The 22,416-nt window shown below is 35.4% G+C and overlaps 2 protein-coding genes across 5 annotated transcripts; both read right to left on the bottom strand.

Moving 5' to 3' along the window:
* Positions 1-15: 15 nt before the first annotated feature.
* Positions 16-4,792, bottom strand: LOC104092329 (uncharacterized). Of its 3 annotated transcripts, none has more exons than XM_009597908.4 (4): positions 4,344-4,792; positions 1,638-3,305; positions 632-706; positions 16-256 (listed from the first exon to the last, which is right to left on the bottom strand). In XM_009597908.4, the coding sequence occupies exons 1-3, from the start codon at positions 4,410-4,412 to the stop codon at positions 641-643; spliced, it is 1,803 nt and encodes a 600-aa protein (XP_009596203.1). In that variant the 5' UTR covers positions 4,413-4,792; the 3' UTR covers positions 16-256; positions 632-640. The 3 variants fall into 3 exon arrangements, with proteins under 3 accessions (XP_009596203.1, XP_070037564.1, XP_009596202.1); XM_070181463.1 differs by having other exon boundaries at positions 16-323; positions 633-706; XM_009597907.4 differs by having other exon boundaries at positions 16-253; positions 4,344-4,791.
* A 7,275-nt stretch (positions 4,793-12,067) lies between these two features.
* LOC104092330 (protein yippee-like At5g53940) lies at positions 12,068-15,215 on the bottom strand. Of its 2 annotated transcripts, none has more exons than XM_033655135.2 (5): positions 14,938-15,173; positions 14,594-14,637; positions 13,068-13,176; positions 12,634-12,689; positions 12,068-12,369 (listed from the first exon to the last, which is right to left on the bottom strand). In XM_033655135.2, the coding sequence occupies exons 1-5, from the start codon at positions 15,031-15,033 to the stop codon at positions 12,264-12,266; spliced, it is 411 nt and encodes a 136-aa protein (XP_033511026.1). In that variant the 5' UTR covers positions 15,034-15,173; the 3' UTR covers positions 12,068-12,263. The 2 variants fall into 2 exon arrangements, with proteins under 2 accessions (XP_033511026.1, XP_009596207.1); XM_009597912.4 differs by having other exon boundaries at positions 12,292-12,507; positions 14,938-15,215.
* Between the last annotated feature and the right edge of the window lie 7,201 nt (positions 15,216-22,416).

Below are 22,416 nucleotides of genomic sequence, written 5' to 3'. Positions count from 1 at the left end.
TAAGAAGAAGAGCAATTTAAAACAAACCAAAAAATAATTATTTTTCATGATAATAATACATGTATTAGCAGTTTCTCGAATTGTAAAAACAAAGCAGTTTGTTAGACAAAATGAGTCACAAAAACCCACTTCTACTCCCTATCAAAATAATACAATACTTGAGAGTTGAGATGTTTCAGTCAATCAAATATACCAGTCAATCTTTCACCAGTGTGTCGCTGGAACCTTGAGTCAACCAAAGTTTGGACTGGATCTGCTAAATAATACAATTCAATACACATTTAGTAGACTGCGGCCGATGGGAAAATAACCTCTCTGAAATCCGTTTACAATAATTGTGGAAAGGGATTAACTTCATTGAAAAAAATAACGCAACAGGAAGTAAGAGAGCTTCAATGTGATGCGTAAATTTTATTCTTTTTTCTGTTCAAGACACACTTGACTAAAGATATCGTTGTCCGTCAGTTTTTTTCTGTTTTCAATAATCTTTGATACACAAGCATTCGCAGTGTAGTCATCTCAGGAACTTCAAAATTCAGCTAACTAGCACCTAAGTCCTGACTCAGTACATTGCAGCAAGCCAATTTGATTAAGAATAAAAAAAAGGACCCAAATGGCACGAAAATTGTACCTCCTCACATCACCGCTTGAGTTGTCTCCTGGCTAGAGCAGGAGCCCTCTTAGGGATGTAAACCTTGTAGTTTACCTGGCCAACACACAGTCATACACCATGTGAAGATGAGATCAAACAAATTAGAATTGAAACATGTTAGAAATGTCTCACAGGTATTTGGATGGTAACAATACTCAAGCTATGTAAAGACATTAACTATTAAACTTCCCCTCATCAGTCCATCTACACTTGAGAGCTGCGTTTTTATGAGATAAAGACGTGCTTCAAGCGACTCTCATAGACACTCTACTAGTAAGGAAAAAAAATCAAAAGTCCCAAAAAATGGAGACTTTGCATGCATATTTGTTTCTTCCCTTTAATTAAAAGAATGTAAAGTAAGTTAATCAGAAATTAGCCAAGGGTGTGCCACCGGGGTGCAAAAGAGTTGACCAAAAACCCGAATACAACAAAGCACGTATATTATCAGATATGCTTGGCAGAGGTTAGAGAAATATGAAAACATATGCAAGTTTTATCTCTAGTAATGAATTTCCAACAGGGACTGCCCACAAGAAAGGATCAATCATTATGTATTAAAAATATTAAGTCTGGGAGAGAGAACAAAGCTGTTTCTTGAAAGATTAACCAAATACAAAGCCTGTTTGCTTAGGATTATTTTACCTGGTTAAATCAGTTTGCTCCCCACTATCAGTGTTTGGCTATTGCTAAAAGAACACTATAGTCAGAGCTAATTACTATAACTATTAAACTAAATCAGTTTTTTGGTTTAATCAGTTTGCTCCCCACTATTGCTAAAAGAACTCTATAGTCAGAGCTAATTACTAACTATTAAACTAATAATTTCTATCAATTCTCTCATACTTAATCATTTAAATAATCAGAAACAATTTAAAGAATCTAAACCAAACAGGGCGAGATTTATTTACTTGTAGGATTATTTATCAACCCGAAGTTGGAAAATCCCCGCCTGACATGCACAAATAATGGAAAACGATTATAATACCTGTACCATTTCACCACCCCTCATTACAGACATGGTCTTTTGTTCGAACTGAGAACCATCCTTGGTTCCATCTGGCTGGTGTTTTGAAGTAAGTCCTTCAGATGTGGATTTGACACTAGAAGTTTCTACATTAGGACAGATACTGGCATTAACAGCTCCCATGCCTAAGTTATCGCTGGTCACAGTGCTAAGAACTCCAGGTCTCAAAGGATCTGGTGTTTTATTTATGTTTCTCTTGGAAGCCAATGGATCTTCCTTTTTATATGTCTGTACTGTGGTACTACATGATGGTTTACCAGGTTCCGGTTCATCGATATGAAGTGGCGCAGTGGTATGGTCCTCCTTTTCTAGACTCTGTGAGAGCGCTGATTTATCAGAAGGTTGCGTAATACTCTCCTTAATGTATCCAGTTCCTTTTCTGTTGTTCTTTCCGACTGGAGTACTTATCTCAATCTTAGTGGAATGAGGAAACTCCTTATTAGTTACAAGCTTGCTTCTACATCCTATAACTTGATTTAAAGCCAATCCCTCTTTATTTTCCTGCTCCAGGGACTTGTACGGTGCAACCTCAGTCCTTGAAGGGGATAACTGATTAACATCACTGTCATTCTTCTTTTCCTTGGCACCAGATTTCAAATTTGTTTGAAGCTCTTTACGAAACTTCTGCAAGTTCTCCAATGCTTTTTTCCTTAAGAGAGTCTCAAGATCCTCGAAACATGAATTAGCATTACTATCAGAAACCACACTCTCACCTCCATTATTGTGACTTACTTCCTTGACTTTATTTGGATGAGTATCTATACCACCACCAACTTTTGTGGGGCCAATAGTTTCACTATTGGGAGGAACTGCATCAGCTATTATCAAATTTTCAACCTGCATTGTTTGATTAGACGAGAAACAAGAAGCTAATTTCCTTTTACTTTCCAGGTCATTATTGTCATGGTTTCTGCAGGAAGGGAAATCATGATGCTTATTCAAAATATCTTCCTTAAGCATATCTGTTCCCTGTTCGTCTCCCTCTTTCTCGTGTGTCTTTTCTGGAACAGTAATAACAGATCTTAAGCGCTTAGGATTATTCTCTTCCACATATCCCTTCCCACTGTGAGTAGTATTACAAGAACATGATTGATGATTACATGAAGAACAAGTTGGCCCCCTACTTCCACTCCTCTTTTCAATGCTTGGCTCATTACAAATTCTCTTTTCTTTCATCCCTTTTCTTGACTTAATCCTGGGACTCTTCAAATCAATATCCTCACCACCACTAGTACAATCACTACCTCTGGAGCTAATACTAGTTTCACATCGACAACTAGAACAACTTCTCGAATCACTGCTTTTGGAGCTAATACTAGTATGTCTCCGTCGCTTCTTCTTCTGCACTTTCCTCCCATAATCAAGACTCTTTCTATTTGACCTTTTTCTTTTCTTTACAAGGGGTGAACCCTCATTGACATCTCGGCTTGAGGATCTTCTCCGAGTTCTTTTCTTCACGTGTTTAACATCACGTGAGTGCCTACGACTTTTCCTACTATAATCACCCTCTGAACTGGAGGACAAAGACTGTGGACTGCTAGAATAACCGGAGGAAGCAGAAAATGACGTGTCATCCTCAGAACTGGAAAACTTCTTGGATTTGTTTCTTCTGCTTTTTCTCTTCCGTATCTAACCACACAACACATGAAGATGTATAATAAAGGATAATAAATTGGGGATGCCAGCGACAAGACGAGAAAGTATTGATATGAAAACAGCACATATTAATTAGCTTAACATTGTCCTAGAGAAGCATGCCTATTATAATTAAAGAGATAATTGCAATTTCTCATTAAAGTAACTATGGATATTTTAGTTATTAAATTTTTTTCAATAAAGAGGTGACAACGTTTGCTTGCTAGTAAGTCTTTCATAATTCTTTCTTTCCTGTGTCAGTTAAAGGAATTACAAATTGAAACACCAAGAAAGATATTTAAACAAGAGCTTAGATATCTGTTTTACCATGGTTACTTAGATATCTGTTTTACCATGGTTACTATGACGCCTTCTTAGATATGAGTATTAAAAATTGCAGGTAAATATTTTTCTAATGAAGAGTACTAATCGGATTAGACAAGCTAGTTCTCTAGATTTATTCCACTAGTCAACAAACTATGGCAATTCAGAATGACTATGCAATGTGACTTTACACTCCCGCATGAACTATATCACGTGAATCCTCACTAAACTAAAGATTTGTTTATAAATGTAGTTTAACATATGTAACATATTTGCATCAACATAATCCATATAGCACTTATTCTCCCAATTTAGTCATGTTAATACATATAGCTACTGTACCCAAAAACAAAACAGCCTATTAATTGCTTTTTGATCCTTATTCATTGGAAAACAGTTTTATATCTATTTTTAGCAAAAGCAGAAGGTTTTTTATTTCCAGTTTACCCCCATAAAAAAAAAGTTTTTCCATCCCTTGACGTAATACACTCATGAAAAGACCTAAAAGTTAGCATCATTATAAGAGGACATCAGCAAATATTGCATCACATTACACTAAATTAATTCAGTAAACAGAAAAATATAAGCCCTAAAAAAGCAAATTAGGTAAAACGAAGAACATTATACATAATGAGTACTGAGCAAAAGAGGAGAATGTGAATTAATGTGTCTATGTGTGCATAGAAAAGGAGAGTGAAAAAAGGAGACCTTAGAGGAAATTTTGGGCCTCTTCTTTTTGGAAGATTTTTTCTTGGACGAAGACTTCCGGCTTCCCATTGGCTTCTGGTTTACTTCTTCTTCGTTATCGTTTTACAGAGATAACCAAAATTGGAATAGGCCAAAAAAAAAAAAAGCAAGCAAGAGATTACGAAGAAAAGGTTTAACGAGAATTGCGATCAATATATCGGAAAATCTGCAGATTGAAAAGCAACTTGTTCGGATTTGGGATTTGGTTCAGAGGATTAGACCTGTGAATTTTGATATCCTTTTTGTTCTTGCGTTTTGAGAAGGAAACGATTTTACTTCACCCGTTTCGTCAGAGGATCTGGATGTAGCCCAACACACTCAAGCCCATAATTCACATTTTATAGTATAGATCTATAAATCCTCTTTCATGTCAAAGTGCATAGCATATTCTGAACTAGAAGTTGTACTTTACGGACTACGGTACATATTCTACTTGGAGTTTATTTAACTTGTGGAGTAATTGGTTATGGTTTAAAATTAACCTATTATATTAGGTTAAAATACTTCAATACTGTAAAAACAAATTACATTATTTGTGTATATAGTTTAATTCTTTTTTCTAAAGTATGGATGAGTACATTCCTAATGGGAAAAATGGTCAAAATTCTCTTGTATTCTTTTAAAATGAATACTTGGCTTCCCGTTAAACTTTTGATCTAATGGTACCTTCCTGTATTTTACACTTGATGGTCTAATACTATCCTACTATATTTTTACTCTTGACCCCAGGACGAAGCTTCAACTATGGTTGAACCAAAAGTGGAATGGAAGTCAAATTTAAGCATTTTCGAATAGTATAAGGACAAGTTGGAACCTTTCTTTCTTTTTTTCAATGTCAATTTAATTAACTCTAAGTCAAAAGTCATACATGTGTTTAATTTGCTTGCTGAAAATTGTTTTACATAAACAATGTTATAAGTTTTACAATTTTTTCTTCTCCAAGAAATAACATCTAATATATTTCAAATGTTTAGCCGAAAATTTCCTTTCTTCAACTTATCAACAGATCAGGAACATCTTCCTTGATGAACTTCTGTAGACATAACGTAGTTAAGTAGAAGAACATCTTCTGCTGCCAGCGTTTGAAATCAATCCCGGAAAATTTTCCGGGTTTTTCTGCCGGTGCCAACGCCGGTGTTCGGCTTGTCGTTGCGTTGGCAGTCGCCATCGGAACAGCTTGGTTTTCGTTTTCAGTCATCATCTTTTCTGTAAAAGAATGACACAAACAAACGTTTAATACACGTTTTCAAACTGGAGTAAAAATCACGTAGATTTTAATATCCAACAAAACGCCACGAAGGCTTAACTCTCCAAAACGGGAGTACACAAACCACAAAGGTTTTAGTTTGCAGAATAATAAGAATAACACAAGTACAGAAATAAATATTAAATTCCTTAAGATTGTTATTCCCGGTCAATATTGCTGTATTTGTAAATATTAATTCTGCAAAATATAAGTTAACGTAATGAAACAATAATAATAAATTCGAGCCCACTGAATTCACAGTGTTTCCTTAAGGAATTTAATCCCCTCCTAGTACCCAAGGTAATGGATTATTTCCTCCCAGGATAGAACGAATAACACACTGGTGTAGCGGTACTTCAAACCCCAGTGTTTCGGCGAACACAAAGTTCGGTAGCAAATCACACTTACAGTTGCTTTGTTTGAAGTTAAAAACAATGCAGAACGAAGGAGTATATACTCAGAAAAACGTATGGAAGTTCTGAGAGGAAGGAATGCAATGTATAGCCAATTTGTTGAGCGAATTGTATGTTGAGTTGAGTATTTCTTCAACATTTGCTGCTCAAACACTTACATGTTTGTGGAGCAAGCACTTCATGTTTGTGGAGCAAGCACTTCATGGTGGGAAGACCATTATCCGGCTGCCAAATTATCAATATTGGAAAATATCCGTTTACAAATACGGATAATCTTACGTTAATATTTACTATTAACAAATAAATTTGGTCCAAAAAATTAATCAATCAATCGATCATTTGACCAAATCTGAATCTGAATCTGAATCCGAAGCCGAAGCCGTAGCCGTAGCCGAAGCCGAGCCGAGCGAGCGACGACGACGACGGCGCGAGGCTTGCTTTCTTCTTAACTCTTTAAGAGCTACAAGAAGAGCAATTATATATATACCCACCAAAAATGTCTTCCACTTCCAATATGGGACAATGTCTCATTGTTAAGAGGGGGAAACTTAAAATTTTACTCAAAATTTCATTTTCCCTCCATTTCCCATTCACCCTCATTTTAAGAATATTACATCTTAAAATAAAACCTCAACAATCCCCCACATGAATGGGGAATGGCTATATCACGGAAGTATGCATGAAAAACTGTGTGATTTACAAGCAAGGATTAATTGCATCTGGATAAGTAGGTTTCCCTTTGAACTTTCCGTAGTAAACTTATGTCGGATATACTCGGTCAATCGGTAGATTTGATATCTTTGAACCGTCGATCTTTGGTGTATACCTAGACAACCATAAGTCACACAATCAACCCTTAACCGTCTTTGGTTCTCATTGTTGTGTTCGTTTCAGCCATGAACACCGCCTGGTTCATAAGTGCGTAGAGAACTGGCCTTACAAAGTTCTCCTTGAAGCGGCTGTACTGCTATCACTGATCAATGTCGCCTGCTGTGGAACCACCTGTATCCATTAAAGATGCAGCGCCCCAGGCGAAAGGGGCGTTAGTACATATAGAATAGTACTGGTATGTAAGACTAAACACACTCTCAATAGAAAGAGTGACAGTAAAATGAGAAAGAAACATGGAATCAATGGGGGCCTCAAACAACATTAAAGTGTCAAGTTAAGAGAAAGGTAAGTTTCAAGTAGATTTCAACATTTTTAAGTTGGGAGATTTTTAGTACCGATACACCACCGTACTTTTAGCACGGAGTCCGATCTCAGCCTGGTCGGCTAAGCCATCTCACCCCGAGATATCCACTCACAACACCACCATGTGCGCGGCATGGTGTCCGGTCTCAGCCCGATCGGCTAAGCCGTCTCACCACAATGCTGTATGGGTCGACATCACATCACATCCTGCTAGCAATCATCTCATCCCTTTTAAGGGAAATATCTCAACACATCATTTTCATCCCATATAAGGGGAAACAATCTTATTACATCAACACGGGGATTTACTCCTCAATCACTCCTACACCGGCATGTGTAGTTTTGGGGTTAGGTTATTTCGACCTTCCCTTCCTCGGTGAGTAAATGATACTCCCAAAATATTTATTATTTAAAGGATTTACAACTCATTTCATAATCTTTCACACATATTTTCATTTCATTGGCACTAGTGGCCACAATTATAATATCATTCTTGGCACGTCGACCGTATTTCATATTTCATGCTCACCTCTATAACTTTCAAGCATCATCACAGTTTATCAACAATAAGAGAATTTCAAATCAAGACTTTAAGTGTATATATGTGCGATACGAGTCTTACTCACATTGAGTGTCTCTTCCACAATTAGGCATATACTAACTTATAATTGAAACGTGATTTTTGAATCACAACACCTTTAATACATTGGTCATACTAGATTTCATTCTCGGAGGGAATCATGATATGATGGGAATATTTGAAACATATTTTGAGTACATACCTATTTTAACACAACACTTATTTTAGAATAATCAAATTTATTAGGAAGGACTCGGAACATGGAAAATAAGAAATTGAGCCAATCATAATCGCAACTTATGAGGACATCATGGAATTCGATTTTTACAAGAGGAGTTTAGCCAACATACCTCTCTTGAGCTTTTCTTAAATTACTACAACGCTCCGAAAATCCTAGCGACTTCAATCTATTAGAGACATGACAAATTTGAACCATAATTAGGAAAATATTCGTGGGTTCAGCTCATTTGAGTATTTTATCAAATACTAGGTATGCAATTTAGACCACAAGGCCCTAGAATGGGAATCCTTCATCTCATAACTAATTCCCAAGTCCATATTTCGCCCAAATCAGTTCAACAATTCCCATACCACTATTTTTAGCACATGCATACACATTGACTAACTTTCAACCCCAGATTCATGTCTCTCATTACCCATGTTCAGTCCAATTCCAAAGTTGAGAGTTAGGGAATAGAGCCTTACCTCTTAGAAGGAGACCTTGGGAGCTTTCCTTGTTGAATTCCAAGGCTTGAGCAAGGGATGATTAGTAGGATGGTGGGAGCTTCTTGATCCCTCTCTAGAACACTCTTCCTTTCTCTAAAACAGCTTTTGAAACCAACCAAAATAACCCCAAAGTTGTTTTTATAAAAATAGGATCGGGTGAAATTTTTCAAAACTTAAACTTTACGAAGTTGGGTCTGCGACCGCACCGCGAAACGATTATGCGGTCCGCAAAGGGAACCGCAGAAATGGCCCAAAAAATTGGGCAGGCCTGGACAGGTCTGCGACTAATCTGTGGTCCGCAGATCAGTTATGCGGACGCATAATGGACCGCAGAACTTCTTTCCGAAGTTTTCTCCTGCCGGTTCTGCGACGGATATGCGGCTCGCAAAACGATTATGCGGTCGCATAGTTGACCGCAAAACGACCTCCAAAATTGGCCCATTTTTCTGCTTAACTCCGCGGTGGATCTGCGGTCCTCGGGGTAGTTCTGCGGTCGCATAATGCACCGTAAAAATGCCCTGTTCTGCAATAATTTTTATTCAACTCCCCAACTCATTGTTCAACCCAAAAAGTCCATACTGCGGCGAGCTTCTACACCCTCAAATACATTAGTCTACCTTGACACCACGAAATCTCGGATTTTAGGTAAAATTTTACGGGGCTTTACAGTCAGCTCCATCAATAATCCAAAGAAAAGAGGGGGAGAAAAGGATTAAAATAAAAAAAGTTACAGGAAAACTGCCTGTGGATGTTACCACTTACCACCAAGGAGTGAGTCGGGGTGAATATGATTCATCCGCCCTTTTACCAGAAGTCTCATGGTTCAAGTTTTGAGAATGAAAAGACTCGTGGTAGAGAGCATTTCTTTCTTTAGTGGGTCTTACGTGGCATGACCCCAAATATGCCGGGCCAATAATTAAGTTTCGAATACTAAATGCATAACGCGAAAAGCAAAAAGAAGAAAGTTCAGAAAAACTGTCCGTGAATGTATATTAATTATGTTGCATAACAAAAGGTTCATAGAGAACTGCCAATTTTTGTGGGGCCAAAGGTCATCCAACAATAACAACTATGCTTCAATCCCAAGCAAGTTGAAATCGGGTTGAAAGTTCATTATTGGGAGGAAATGCATCACCTCTCATCAAACTCTAATGTGCATTGTTTGATTAGATGTGAAACAAGAACAAGAAGCTAATTTCCGTTTACTTTGCAGGTCATTATTGTCATATTTTCTGCATGAAGGGCAATCGTGATGCTTATTAAATTCTCTTTAAGCATATGTTTTTCATGTTCATCTCCCTCTTTTTATCATCTATTTTTTTTTGGGGAAGCAATTAAGTGCTTAGGACTATTCTCTTGTACACATCCCTTCTTACTGCGAGTAGTATATTACAGCATGAATGAAGATGTTTGTCTAACACACACACACACACACACACATATATATATATATATATATATATATATATATATATATATATATATATATATAAAGGAGGGAATGGAAAAAGATGACTTGGCACCTCTCTTTGGCCAAGAAACTCAATTATATATCTTTTTTCTCCTTTTTTGCCTTTTTCCCTCATATTTCCCTTTATCTTATTTAAAAAATTCAAAAATTCTAAGCATTTAGGCAAAAAATGTTTCATTTTCCCATGTCCAAGGAGTTATTTTTGGAGAGTTACAAAACTTTTTGGAGAAATATACATATGCAAGAAGAGCCGAAGTCGGAGTGCACGTTAACAAGGCATTGAAATGGCTTCTCTTGCAATAAATTTGTTCTGCTTATCATGGTTTGGGCCATCACTATGTCAATGTCAATGGAGCGAAAAAAATCTACGCTAAGGTATATTAGAATTCTATCCTTTTCTTTTGGGACAAGTAAATACACTACATGTTTTACATCCTTGAAATACTTCTATTTTAAAATTCAGAATTTTTTAATTGTTCAAAGAGAACTTTGGGACTGACATAAAGGAGTTAGTATTTTAAAAACTTAAATTTTATGTGCTTCTGCTTCCTTGATGTTTCCTTGCACTTCTCAGAAAATATTTTACGCCTCTCAAATCTCTAAAGTTCACTTACGTCCTTTGCTTTCTAAATGTATTACTTTAACACATGGATATTTTTCAGATAAAACTATCATTTGAATCTGCAAAATAGTTTTAAAATTCATGCATCAACAAGAATGAAAATTATAACAAATGAAATAATAAAATTTCAGAACTATTTCTACTCAAACCTTTCTCATACCTTGTAATAAAAAACTTAAATCCATGCATTACAATGCCAACTTTTCATATTCCTTTTTAATGGAATAAAAAGAAATTTTACGGTCTCAAAATTTATCTCTTTTCTTCCTCCATTCTCCTGTTCCCTACTTTTTTCTTTATTAATTGATTTGGTTAATTCGAAATAAAGATGGTTTTAGATATTGCTACAAAATCATAGAATTTAATATTTTCACTGTTGTTCCTATGTGTTTATGTGCAAACAAATGATTGCAACTTAAATTGTCATTCTTTTTCTTAAATTTCTTCACTTCTGACTTGAGTGGAGTAATAAGCACTCTGATGGGTATATAAAAATTAAGGACATATCAAAAGATGTAAATAATTAAGAGCTAGTGTTATTTATCTCCGACAATGAGACCGGCTGAAACTCGGAAGTATGCATGTGTTTGCACGAAGATGACATAAATGAACATATAACAAAAGTCAAGTGACAAAGATATTATATGGTGCCAAATATTGTGCATAGCTTTCAAGGTAAAGCTTTTCAAAACTTCAATTGGAAAGATTCAGATGATTGTATTGGGACTATCAGTTGGGTATAAGCAAGAATAAGATGATCTTTTCCTTTTATTTTTCTTTTTAGTAAAGCTTTTATTTTTATTGTCATATTAGTTTAACTTTCTTACGCATTTATGATGTACATGTATGAATTAATTTCTTTGTACTTTTATTTTGCTTATCAACAACTAAAAAAAGTTTGTATATTTCTTTTTCCTTTATCAATGAATTTTACTAATTTCACCTTTCAAAAAATATATTTTATGGGGATATCAAAGACAATAAATTGGGGATAATAAATTGGGGATATGAAAGACAAAATGAGAAAGTATTGATAAAATAACAGGAGGGATTAAATAGCTTTACATTGTTCTAGAGAAGCGTGCTTAACGATTAAAATAATAATTGCAATTTCTCATCAAAGTATTTAGTACGTACAGTAATTAAATTCATTTAACATAGCAGTGACAAAGTTGTGCTAGCCTATTTAGAGACATCTGGCCACAGTGCTAAGTGCTAAAGACGTTTCTAAATTTCTAAGATAAGTATTAACAGGTGCATGTAGTTATTCCTTCCAACTCATACAAAAACAACAACAACGACGACAACGAGGCAGTAAAATTCCAATCTGGGAGGGTTGTGTGTACGCAAACCTTACCCCTACCCCGAAGGAGACCAACTCATACAAAAACAAGAAGCATAAATTCCAGACCACTTGACTGACATATCATAGATTAGATGCATCTCAAGAATTTAGCATTAACTCCAAATTTTAGGTTCATATTCAAGCTTCAAGGCAGAAGATATAGCTACACCTCATTTATCTTCAAGAAAGCTCTAAGATTTTACGCCATCTGAAATTGACAGTCATCACTCATGGCCAGAAAGCAAATCACACCATTAGAGATAGACAGCGGATTGACTGGTACATCACTTATTTAACAGATAAAAAAAAAACTTGTGCAGCAACTTCTTTTCTATATCCATAAACTTGTGGAGATCTTCGACAAAGATACAATCGTTCTTTGGATAAGTCCTACAAGATACAACCATAGAATTATCATTTTTATATTTAGGTACAACGGAAAACCAAGGTTATGCGTCTTCAGCATCACTCATGCTTGGACGAGTATCAATATAGAACTCAGAGTCAACTCCGTCAATAATCCTGCCTCTGTTATCAACAGCATATAAATGTTATATAGGGAACATTGAAAGTGTGAATACCATTTTTAAGGTGCAAATGTTAATGTGAATGAACAAATAATTTTGCGGAAAAAAAATAAAGAGAGACATAAACCTTTCAAGGACAAATTTCCCTTCTTTATACTTCTGGTTTTTTTCATGGGCTGCCTCCTGTGTGAAAGATGCACCAAATACTAGTCATTAACAAGTCCAGCGAAACTACCATTATATGTATATTCTTTGAGTTTAAATACATTGACAGTATAAAAGAATTTTTACACTATCAGATAACTATGTGTACATGAAAATAAGGCAGGTTACCTACAACGATAGATTAAAGTGCAGTGATAGTGTAACAATTCTTTACACTGGCAGTGTGTGTATATTATTTATCTGCACAACAGAACGTGTGTATGGAATGCAGGAGGGACCGTTTCCCTCCATTTTATTTATGTGTGTATTCCCATGGTCATGTGTTTTGACTCTGCGTCAGGGCCAACGAGAGGGGATTAGAGGGAACAAAGAAGTAGAAGGAAGAAGAGAAATTACATATTTCCAGCCAACAATCTGCCCACAACAACAACAAAATATATCTGCTACTGTGTGCATTCCAGAAAGCATCATCCTCTCCTCATGAGGTCCAAAAGTTATATTTACCCTGAATCATAGACAGACAGAAAGGTGAAAAGTTCCACATATACTGGAGGAGAAAAATAATATGATCGGGGTGCACAGGAAAATAAAAAAACTAAAAAATTGGTGCTAACAACACACATATACTGCACCATGAAGAAGGCAAAATAAAGAAATCATCGAACTAGATGTCTTTGATGTGAATCTGAAAATTTGGAGTTCTCAAGATAAACTGTCCTTGGAAAGTGATCGCTTCCCAATCCTAACATGAACTAATTCATTCCACCCCTAATTGAACAACCATCTTGAGAGCTGAAAGACGATTCAGCTTAGCTTCCTATGAGAAAATAGGCTTTAAAAATAGCAACATCTTTAAGGAAGCAAAGTGATCTTCCACCAAGTACAACCCCTCAAAAAACTCATCCTACACATAGAAACCATGCAATAGAAGTACAGAATTCAATGCAACATGCTACATTATCTTTCTTTTTGACTTCCTAGGTTGATAGCCCAATAATTTGGACAACTAATGACGTCAATAATGAACACTTGAACTACAGATGTTGATGATAATGTAGACAGGCAGGCTAATCCAGGGAAGCACAATTATTGAAGATAGATGGGCAAGAAGAAATGCAAACATACATGCCTAACATGTAGCAACCTCATACAACTGAGCAACACTTGTGTCAAAATGTGGCCTAAGCCAAACCGCCGTGCTCAAATGCACATAATAACTAGCTGATGCTTGTGAGTCATTGAAACTTAACTCAAATGTGAAAAGCTCCTACATGCCTCAAGTTCATTTCTTTGCAATAGCCGTTTTTATCTAGATGTACATTTTTGGTTAAATTTCAAACTCCCCTTGTACTTTGCTATCATCCTTTCTACAAAAACTAATTTTGTACACCGCAACCCCCATCCCCCACAAACCAAAAGAAGAAGGTTAATAAAACAAAAAAGAACCCCAACGAATGGCTGCTGATACTTGGTCTTTATTCTTATGTATGTAAATCAGAATGCAACCTTGGATTTAGCTCAAGATACATATGCCCGAACAAGGAATTTCGCATGTTTAAAAATACTTGGTCACAAATGGCATTGTGTTGAATAAAAATGATGGCCTTGCCCATAATTCATTGAAAATAGAGCAGCAGGTTGTCAATTGTAAAGTGAGACTTAACCAATTAGGGGAAACATCTTCATTTTCAACTTATTCTATCCACTGCGTCCTACTGATGTACCAAATATATTGAACACCAACTTTCTCCTGATAACAGAAGCAGTCACATGAGCTTAAAAAAACAAGCACAACTTGACACTCATAGGGTGGTTTATCGAAAACTAAATCAAATCAAATGTAAAAATAACATATTATTGATTCATAGACAAGAGTGACTTGCTATCAATCCAATGTTAAAAGATAATTAGAAGGAACTCACGCATTACTGAATAGGTATGCTTTTCCCCTGGGGCAATGAAAAGCCTGACCAAATAGCATAAAGGAGATTTCATCAGACATAATTAACCGTGCAAACTAAAGTACTAACAGCAAAATTCAACTCAAAAGCAATTTTATATACCACGGCAAAGCAAATAAGCTGACAGTTACACAATGAGACAGAAAAGTTGTTGAGTTACAGTTAAAGAAGTTTCAGCTATGAATTTGAAACTTTCTAAATTAACACGTACTAACATTTGCAATAAGCAACATAAGAAAGCTGAGAATTTTAGTTGTAGCCAAAATATAAATATAAAACCACGGTACAAACAGGGCGGACTTTACCCTGGAAACAAGGTCATCACAAAGGGCAAGTTGGGTTTTGCAGAATTTGCAATTGTAGGTTCTGCCTTCAAGATCCACCACAAATATCCTCCCCATTTTTACACTTTATTACACAACTGCAACTAAGAAATGAAATACCCTTCTTTCTTAGAGCAGGGGTTTGAAGTTTTAGCCACAGAACAGAGTCCAAATTCCGAAACTCCAAAAAACAACAAAAGTACACCGACTTACATTTTACATGTGGTCCTGATTTCATTCATTTCAAGGCTACCTACCTGCTATCTTTTCTGGTTATGATTGTCTGTGTGACCCAAAGCTTTTGTACTAATTTGGTCTTACTACACAGGTTTTGTGCTGTTAAGTCGCAATATTACTTGTGTTTTTTCCAAGTAATTGCATACCTTTTAAAATAAATTAAATATTTTACCCAAATTCTCCTTTATCACTCATTAATTAGTAAATTTACTTAGTACTTGACTAATTAGATTATTAGAACAGAGTACTTTTTCTGTTTCAATGAAATTTAGTAGGCGTTGTTAGGGATATATTAGATATACCCTATATACAATCTCATATTTGATGATTTGAATATATTTTTGTGAATGTTATTTGATATAAAAATATATTGCATTTGATATTCGTTTATCATGGTTATTATTAATTGCTTGATTAATTTAATAAGATCCTTGATTAAATTTTGAGACTTGTTATCATGATGAAGATCATGATAATGAGAGTAAAGTTTTACAATTTAATCTAAATTTTGTTCTTGATCGTAGGATTATTAATTTGGACATTAGTAATCCGGTTAGACAAATATTTATGTGATCGTCTTTATGGGATAAAGATTAGTTGATCTCATTAACTAAATCACATAAATAGATGATGCATATAGAGATATGATTATTGAACTGATTCATTGGATAATTTCTAATGGTTAGAATTACCATAAATTGTCAGAAGGATATTCTCTTGAAAAATGTGATGTAAGAATTTTCTTTGACCCGATATCATCATAGTAATTGACAAGTTATTTATTGTGCTTTGATACTAGACACATATGGCCCTGGAGCGATAGTTGAAAGGATATTGGGTACGATTAAATACTTGTAGAATTAGTGATTGATCAAGATAGAATCTGTCAACTCTTGGTAGTGAGTTTAAGCTCCATGTTGTCATGAATTATAACCGACCAAACTAAGACCTTGGCCAGGGCGATTGAATGAAAGAAGAAAAGAGTATCTTAGGTAATTCAATGGTCGATTATATTTGACATGAACACATAGTTGGCCGCCCATTAGGATTTGACAGTTGAACCATATCCTAGGGTGACCTAGAGCTATAAGGACATAAGGAATTAATGCATTATTCTTCTACGGGTTCTTGAGAGTAAATTATATACTTCATGCTATCCGGTCACTAAGGAGTGTTGCTAGACGCCACCCTTGATTAGTATATTAATGTGATCAATTTACTACCGGCTTAATATTGAACCTATGAGGTCGCACACTAACGAGTGTTCTGATCTTTGCTAAAAGATTAATTACTTTATTATTTGATAATTAAATTAAAAAAATTAATTAGTCAAATAAACTTAGTTATTAGTCCAAATAAAATATTATTATATTCTTTGCTAGCACAGAGGATATAATTAATATTGTGGACAAGTTGAAGTTTTCTATTTTAAATAAGAAAATTAAATTACTTCTCTTGGTTGATATATATATGTGATATATATTTATGTACTTGGTAATTATAATTAATATTTGTATATATGGATATAAATGTTGACTAAATTGTAGAATTCAATTTAGAATTGAATTCCAGAAATGAGTTACATATTTTTTAAATGTTGACTAAGTTGTAGGATTCAATTTAGAATTGAATTCACGTGTATTGTCAACAAAAGAAATAAGTTACATATTTTTTTAATTGAGACTAAGTTGTAGAATTCAATTTAGAATTGAATTCATGTGTAAAGGAATTGTAGGCAACAAACCCATTTGGAATGAGATTATATTTTCAGTAGGAAAATATTGACCATAAGGCATATATATATATATATATATATATATATATATATATATATATATATATATATATATATATATATATATGAGTTCTAATTAAGAATTGGTGATATAGATGTTATACATATTGTAAAGTCACGTAGAAACCAAGAGAGTTATTCTTGAGAAAAAAATTGCTTTGAGAAAGTAATAGTGCAACACAAAGTTAAGATAGAAAATACTAGTACAAGAAAATTATTTCTTGTTTTTCTACCTTTGAGTTGAGATTTTTTGAGAAAAATTCAGCACAATATTTTTATTCAATTTGTTCGCGGGGTTTCATTGATCAAAGAGTTGATAGCAAGGATCAGTCTCGGTGTGGATACGCATAGAGTCTTCGCACTATCGAAAAAATTTAGAACAAGACTCTCTTCACCAGATACGTCTTAGATCCAATCTTTGACATGTAAATAAATTTTAAACACGAAAATTTTTGCCTAGGATTGTAATTGTCTTCCGTTGCGCGTTAAGAACATCTATATGCAATCCAACAATGGTAATTAATAATAACTATGATAAATAAATATCAAATGCCATATATTTTTATATCAAATAACATTCACAAAAATATATACAAATCATCAAATATGAGATTGGATCTAGGGCATATCTATTATATCCCTAACAATCTCCCACTTGCACTAGTTACAATCATTCTTGTACTTCATTCCCAATTTTCACTTGTGCTTGTCAAACTCCTTTGCTCCAAGAGCTTTAGTGAATGGGCCTGTAACATTTTCCTTTCCATCAACCTTTTAAATCTCGACGTCTCCACATTCAATGATCTTTCTTATCAAGTGATACCTTCGCAGGATGTGTTTGGATTTTTGGTGTGATCTTGGTTATTTTGCTTGAGAAATGGCTCTAGTATTGTCACACAATAATGGAACTGCACCTTCTATTGAAGGAACCACACAAAGTTCAGTTAAGAACTTTTTCATCCATACAGCTTCCTTAGCAACTTCACTAGCTGCTATATATTCTGCTTCAGTCACTAAATCAGCTACTGTAGATTGTTTGGAACTTTTCCAACTCACTGCACCACCATTTAAGGTGAATACATAACCAGAAATAGATTTGATATCATCTCTATCTGAAGAGAACCTTGCATCATTATAGCCTTCAAGTTTCAACTCAGAATCTCCATAAATGAGGAATTGGTCTTTAGTCCTTCTTAAGTGCTTAAGAATGGTCTTTACCACCTTCCAGTGTTCCTCACCAGGATTTGCCTGATATCGGCTAGTCATTCCTAATGCATAAGCCACATCAGGGCGTGTACATGCCATGGTATACATGATAGCTCCCACTGCACTAGCGTATGAGATTCTACTCATGTGTTCTCTCTCTTCAGGTGTTTTAGGACAATCCTTCCTACTAAGAGTAATTCCAGTGCATATCGGTAGATAGCCTCTTTTGGAATTATTCATGTTATACCTCTTTAAGATGTTATCAATATACAAGGACTGGGAAAGCCAAAGTAGCTTCCTAGATCTATCTCTATAGATCTTTATTCCCAATATATAAGTTGTTTCTCCCTAGTCTTTCATGGAGAACTGTTCAGATAGCCAAATCTTGGTACTTTACAATGCTGATACATCATTCCCGATGAGCAATATATCATCAACATAAAGTATTAAGAATATAATTGTGCTCCTACTAACCTTTTTGTACATACAAAGCTCTTCTTCGCATCTAACAAAATTGAACTTTTCAATTGTCTTGTTAAAGCGAATATTCCAACTTCGAGAAGCTTGCTTTAATTCATAAATGGATATATGTAGCTTGCAAATTTTATTATGATCAGGCAGAGATGTGAAACCTTCAGGTTGTGTCATGTACTCATCCTCTTCTAGCTCACCATTCAGAAAAGATGTTTTCACATCCATTTTCTATATTTCATAATCATAGTATGCTGCTATAGCAAGTAAAATCCGAATTGATTTGAGCATTGCCACGAGAGAGAAAGTCTTATCATAGTCGACTCCTTCTTTCTGACGATATCCCTTGGCAACAAGACGGTCTTTGTAGGTCTCCACCTTTCCGTCTACTCCAATATTTTTCTTAAAAACCCATTTACAACCTATAGGTTTTATATCCTTTGAAGGTTCAACTAAAATCCATACTTTATTTTCCTTCATGGATTCCATTTCGGATTCCATGGCCTTTTGCCATCTCATAGTCAGAACTTTGTATAGCTTCTTCATAGGTCTTTGGGTCATCATCATTATGATCAACCTCATTTGATACATAATATTGTATCATTATATTTAATCTAGTTGGTACATGACGTTCTCGTGTAGACCTTCTAAGAGGTGCTTGTGCAACTTGCTCATCTTGTGTTGGATTTGGTTGTTCTTCAATTTGGTTTGGAATTAGTTCATTAACATGTTCTTGAACTATATTTAGTTCTTGAACTTCAACCGTTGAAGATGGCAACTTTCTTGTCAACTTCAAAACATCCAATAAAGGTGTTTCATGATCTTGATATTGTGTTGATTCATTGATTTCTTGAACTTCATCAAGTTCTATTTCTCTACTATAATTTCCTTCTAAAAGAAATTCCCTTTCCAAAAAGGTTGCTCCTCTAGCCACAAACACTTTATGGTCAGAAGGATGAAAGAAATAATATCACATTATTTCTTTGGGATACCCAATAAACCTACACTTATCAGATCTTGAGTCAAGTTTATCAGATTGCAGTCTCTTAACATAAGCTGGACAGCCCAACTTTAATATGCTTAAGGTTAGGCTTACGTCCTTTCCATATCTCATATGGTGTTATAGAGACTGACTTAGTGGAACTTTATTAGCAAGTATGTTGCTGCTTCCAAAGCATATCCCCATAAATATATTGAAAGATCAGTGAACCCCATCATAGATCTCACCATATCTAATAAAGTTCGATTTCTCCTTTCAGACACACCATTATGTTGTGGCGTTCCTGGAGGTGTCCACTATGAGAGAATCCTATTCTCTGTGAAATACCTCATAAAATCTTCACTAAGATATTCTCCACCTCTATCATACCTTAGTACCTTGATACTTTTACCCGTCTGTTTCTCAACTTCACTACGGAACCTTTTGAACATTTCAAAAGATTCAAATTTGTGTTTTATAAGATACACAAATCCATATCTTGACATATCAACAGTGAAGATGATAAAGTAAGAATATCTACCTCTAGGTTGAATTTTCATGGGCCCACAAACATCTGTATGAATTAGTTCCAATAATTCAGTAACTCTTTCTCCACTTCCAGTAAATGGAGATTTGGTCATTTTTCCTTTGAGACAACTAACAAGATTCACAAGTTGGATATGATTCAAAATCATACTTGTCAAGGTACCCTTCCTTGTACAACTTGTTAATTGTTTTCTCTCCAATATGACCAAGCCTACAATGCTAAAGGTATGTATGATTTACTTGATCATCTCTTTTCCTCTTAAGACTTGAAACATGCATAATCGAATTAGCATTCACATTAGGTAAGACATAAACATCATGTTGGAGATAGCATGTCACGACCCAAAATCCAACTAGTCGTGATGGCACCTAACCCATCCCGTTAGGTAAGCCAATTACCAACTAACCAATTTCAGTAATAATTATTAAAGCAATTTAAGTGAATAAAGATCCTGATCTTATACAATCCCCAACAACTGGTAGTACAAATCATGAGCTTCTAAGAATAGAGTATACAAAGCGTAAATAAAATAAATACATAGTTTGTTTGAATAATACATAAACAGAGCTTTTATAAATCTAAGGCGACCCTGAACAAGAGAGAGTTACAACAGGAACGCAGGTACATATTCAAATCTCGCAACCATCGAGCACGGCAACAACAACAGCCAACATCTGCACGCAATATGCAGAAGTATAGTATCAGTACAACCGACCCCATGTACTGAGTAAGTAACAAACCTAGCCGTAGGTTGAAAGTAGTGACGAGCTTACACCTAGGTCGGGTCCAAAACCAATAGTCCACAACAATCCATAACAACATAAAGCAAATAATACCCGAAGTAACTCAAGGATAAAATACTCATCTAAATAATGATTTCAAAAATAGTAGTTCTTTCTTTCAAATACATCAGTGAAAACCCAAATCGTTTGCCGAAATTGCCAATAGTATGAATAGTTTGAAAACAATAAATTTCTCCAAAAATATTTTCAATAATAAATAATATGTTTCATTTTCCTTCCGGATAATCCATGTAAAACAAATGCATCACTATGCTCATCTGTCAAAATGTGTGAGAAATCATGAATGATGTGATGTTGTACAGCATGAGAAAAAATACATCTCTATGCATGTATGTCATGTGTGCATGCCAATGCGATGCAACTCAGTGATAAAATTATAAACAGCCCCTCGGGCAGAACATCACTCATATACAGCCCCTCGGGAAAACCTCACAATCACTCTTGCCACTCGGGCATACCTCGCAATCACTCTTGCCACTCGGGCATACCTCGCAATCACTCTTGCCACTCGGGCATACCTCACAATCACATGTGCCTCCCAGTCACTCAGCACTCGCACTCACTAGGTACATGCGCTCACTTGGGGTGTGTACAGACTCCGGAGGGGCTCCTTCAGCCCAAGCGTTATAATCTGCACGGACAACTCACGTGCTGCACGGACAACTCACGTGCTATAATAATAAATTATGTTGCAGGTGGGCAGCCCCGATCCCATAAATATCCTCACAAATCAGGCCCTCGGCCGATATCAAACATGCTGCGGCGTGCAGCCCGATCCCATAAATATGTAACATGTTACGGCATGCAGCCCGATCCCATAAATATCCTTACAAATCAGGCCCTCAGCCTCACTCAGTCATTAATCTCTCCAGTCTCTCGGGCTCACAATGTCATGAAAAATAGCCCAAAAATGATGATATGATGTATCAATAAATAACAACAGAGACTGAGATATGATATGCAATGAAATAAATATGACTGAGTATGAATTTTTAATTTAAAACAGATAATTCACAGCAATATGACCTCTGGGGGTCCCAATAATACTGGCACATAGCCTCAATCATGATTTTTAATATGCTTTACAGCTTAGTTTCTCTAACTCATAAAACGCATGGAAAATGCCAAGATCATTTAACTACAAAATTTTACAAAAACAATTATGTCACAATTTCTATAGTGCACGCCCACACGACCGGCACCTAGCATGTGCTTCACCTCCCAACAATTCACTAAATACATATATTCAGGGTTCATACCCTCAACTCTAAGATTAGAAGAGTTACTTACCTCGAACAGGCCAAATCCAATGTCGAGCAAGCTAAGCAATGCTCCAGAAATTCCATTCTGCGCATATTAACTTTCAAACGGCTCGAATCTAGTCACAATAATTTATCTCAGTCCACACAATTTATAAGAATTA

This window comes from Nicotiana tomentosiformis, chromosome 7, assembly GCF_000390325.3.
Source record: "Nicotiana tomentosiformis chromosome 7, ASM39032v3, whole genome shotgun sequence".
Taxonomy (NCBI): domain Eukaryota; kingdom Viridiplantae; phylum Streptophyta; class Magnoliopsida; order Solanales; family Solanaceae; genus Nicotiana; species Nicotiana tomentosiformis.
This window is presented reverse-complemented; position numbering and strand designations above follow the sequence as displayed.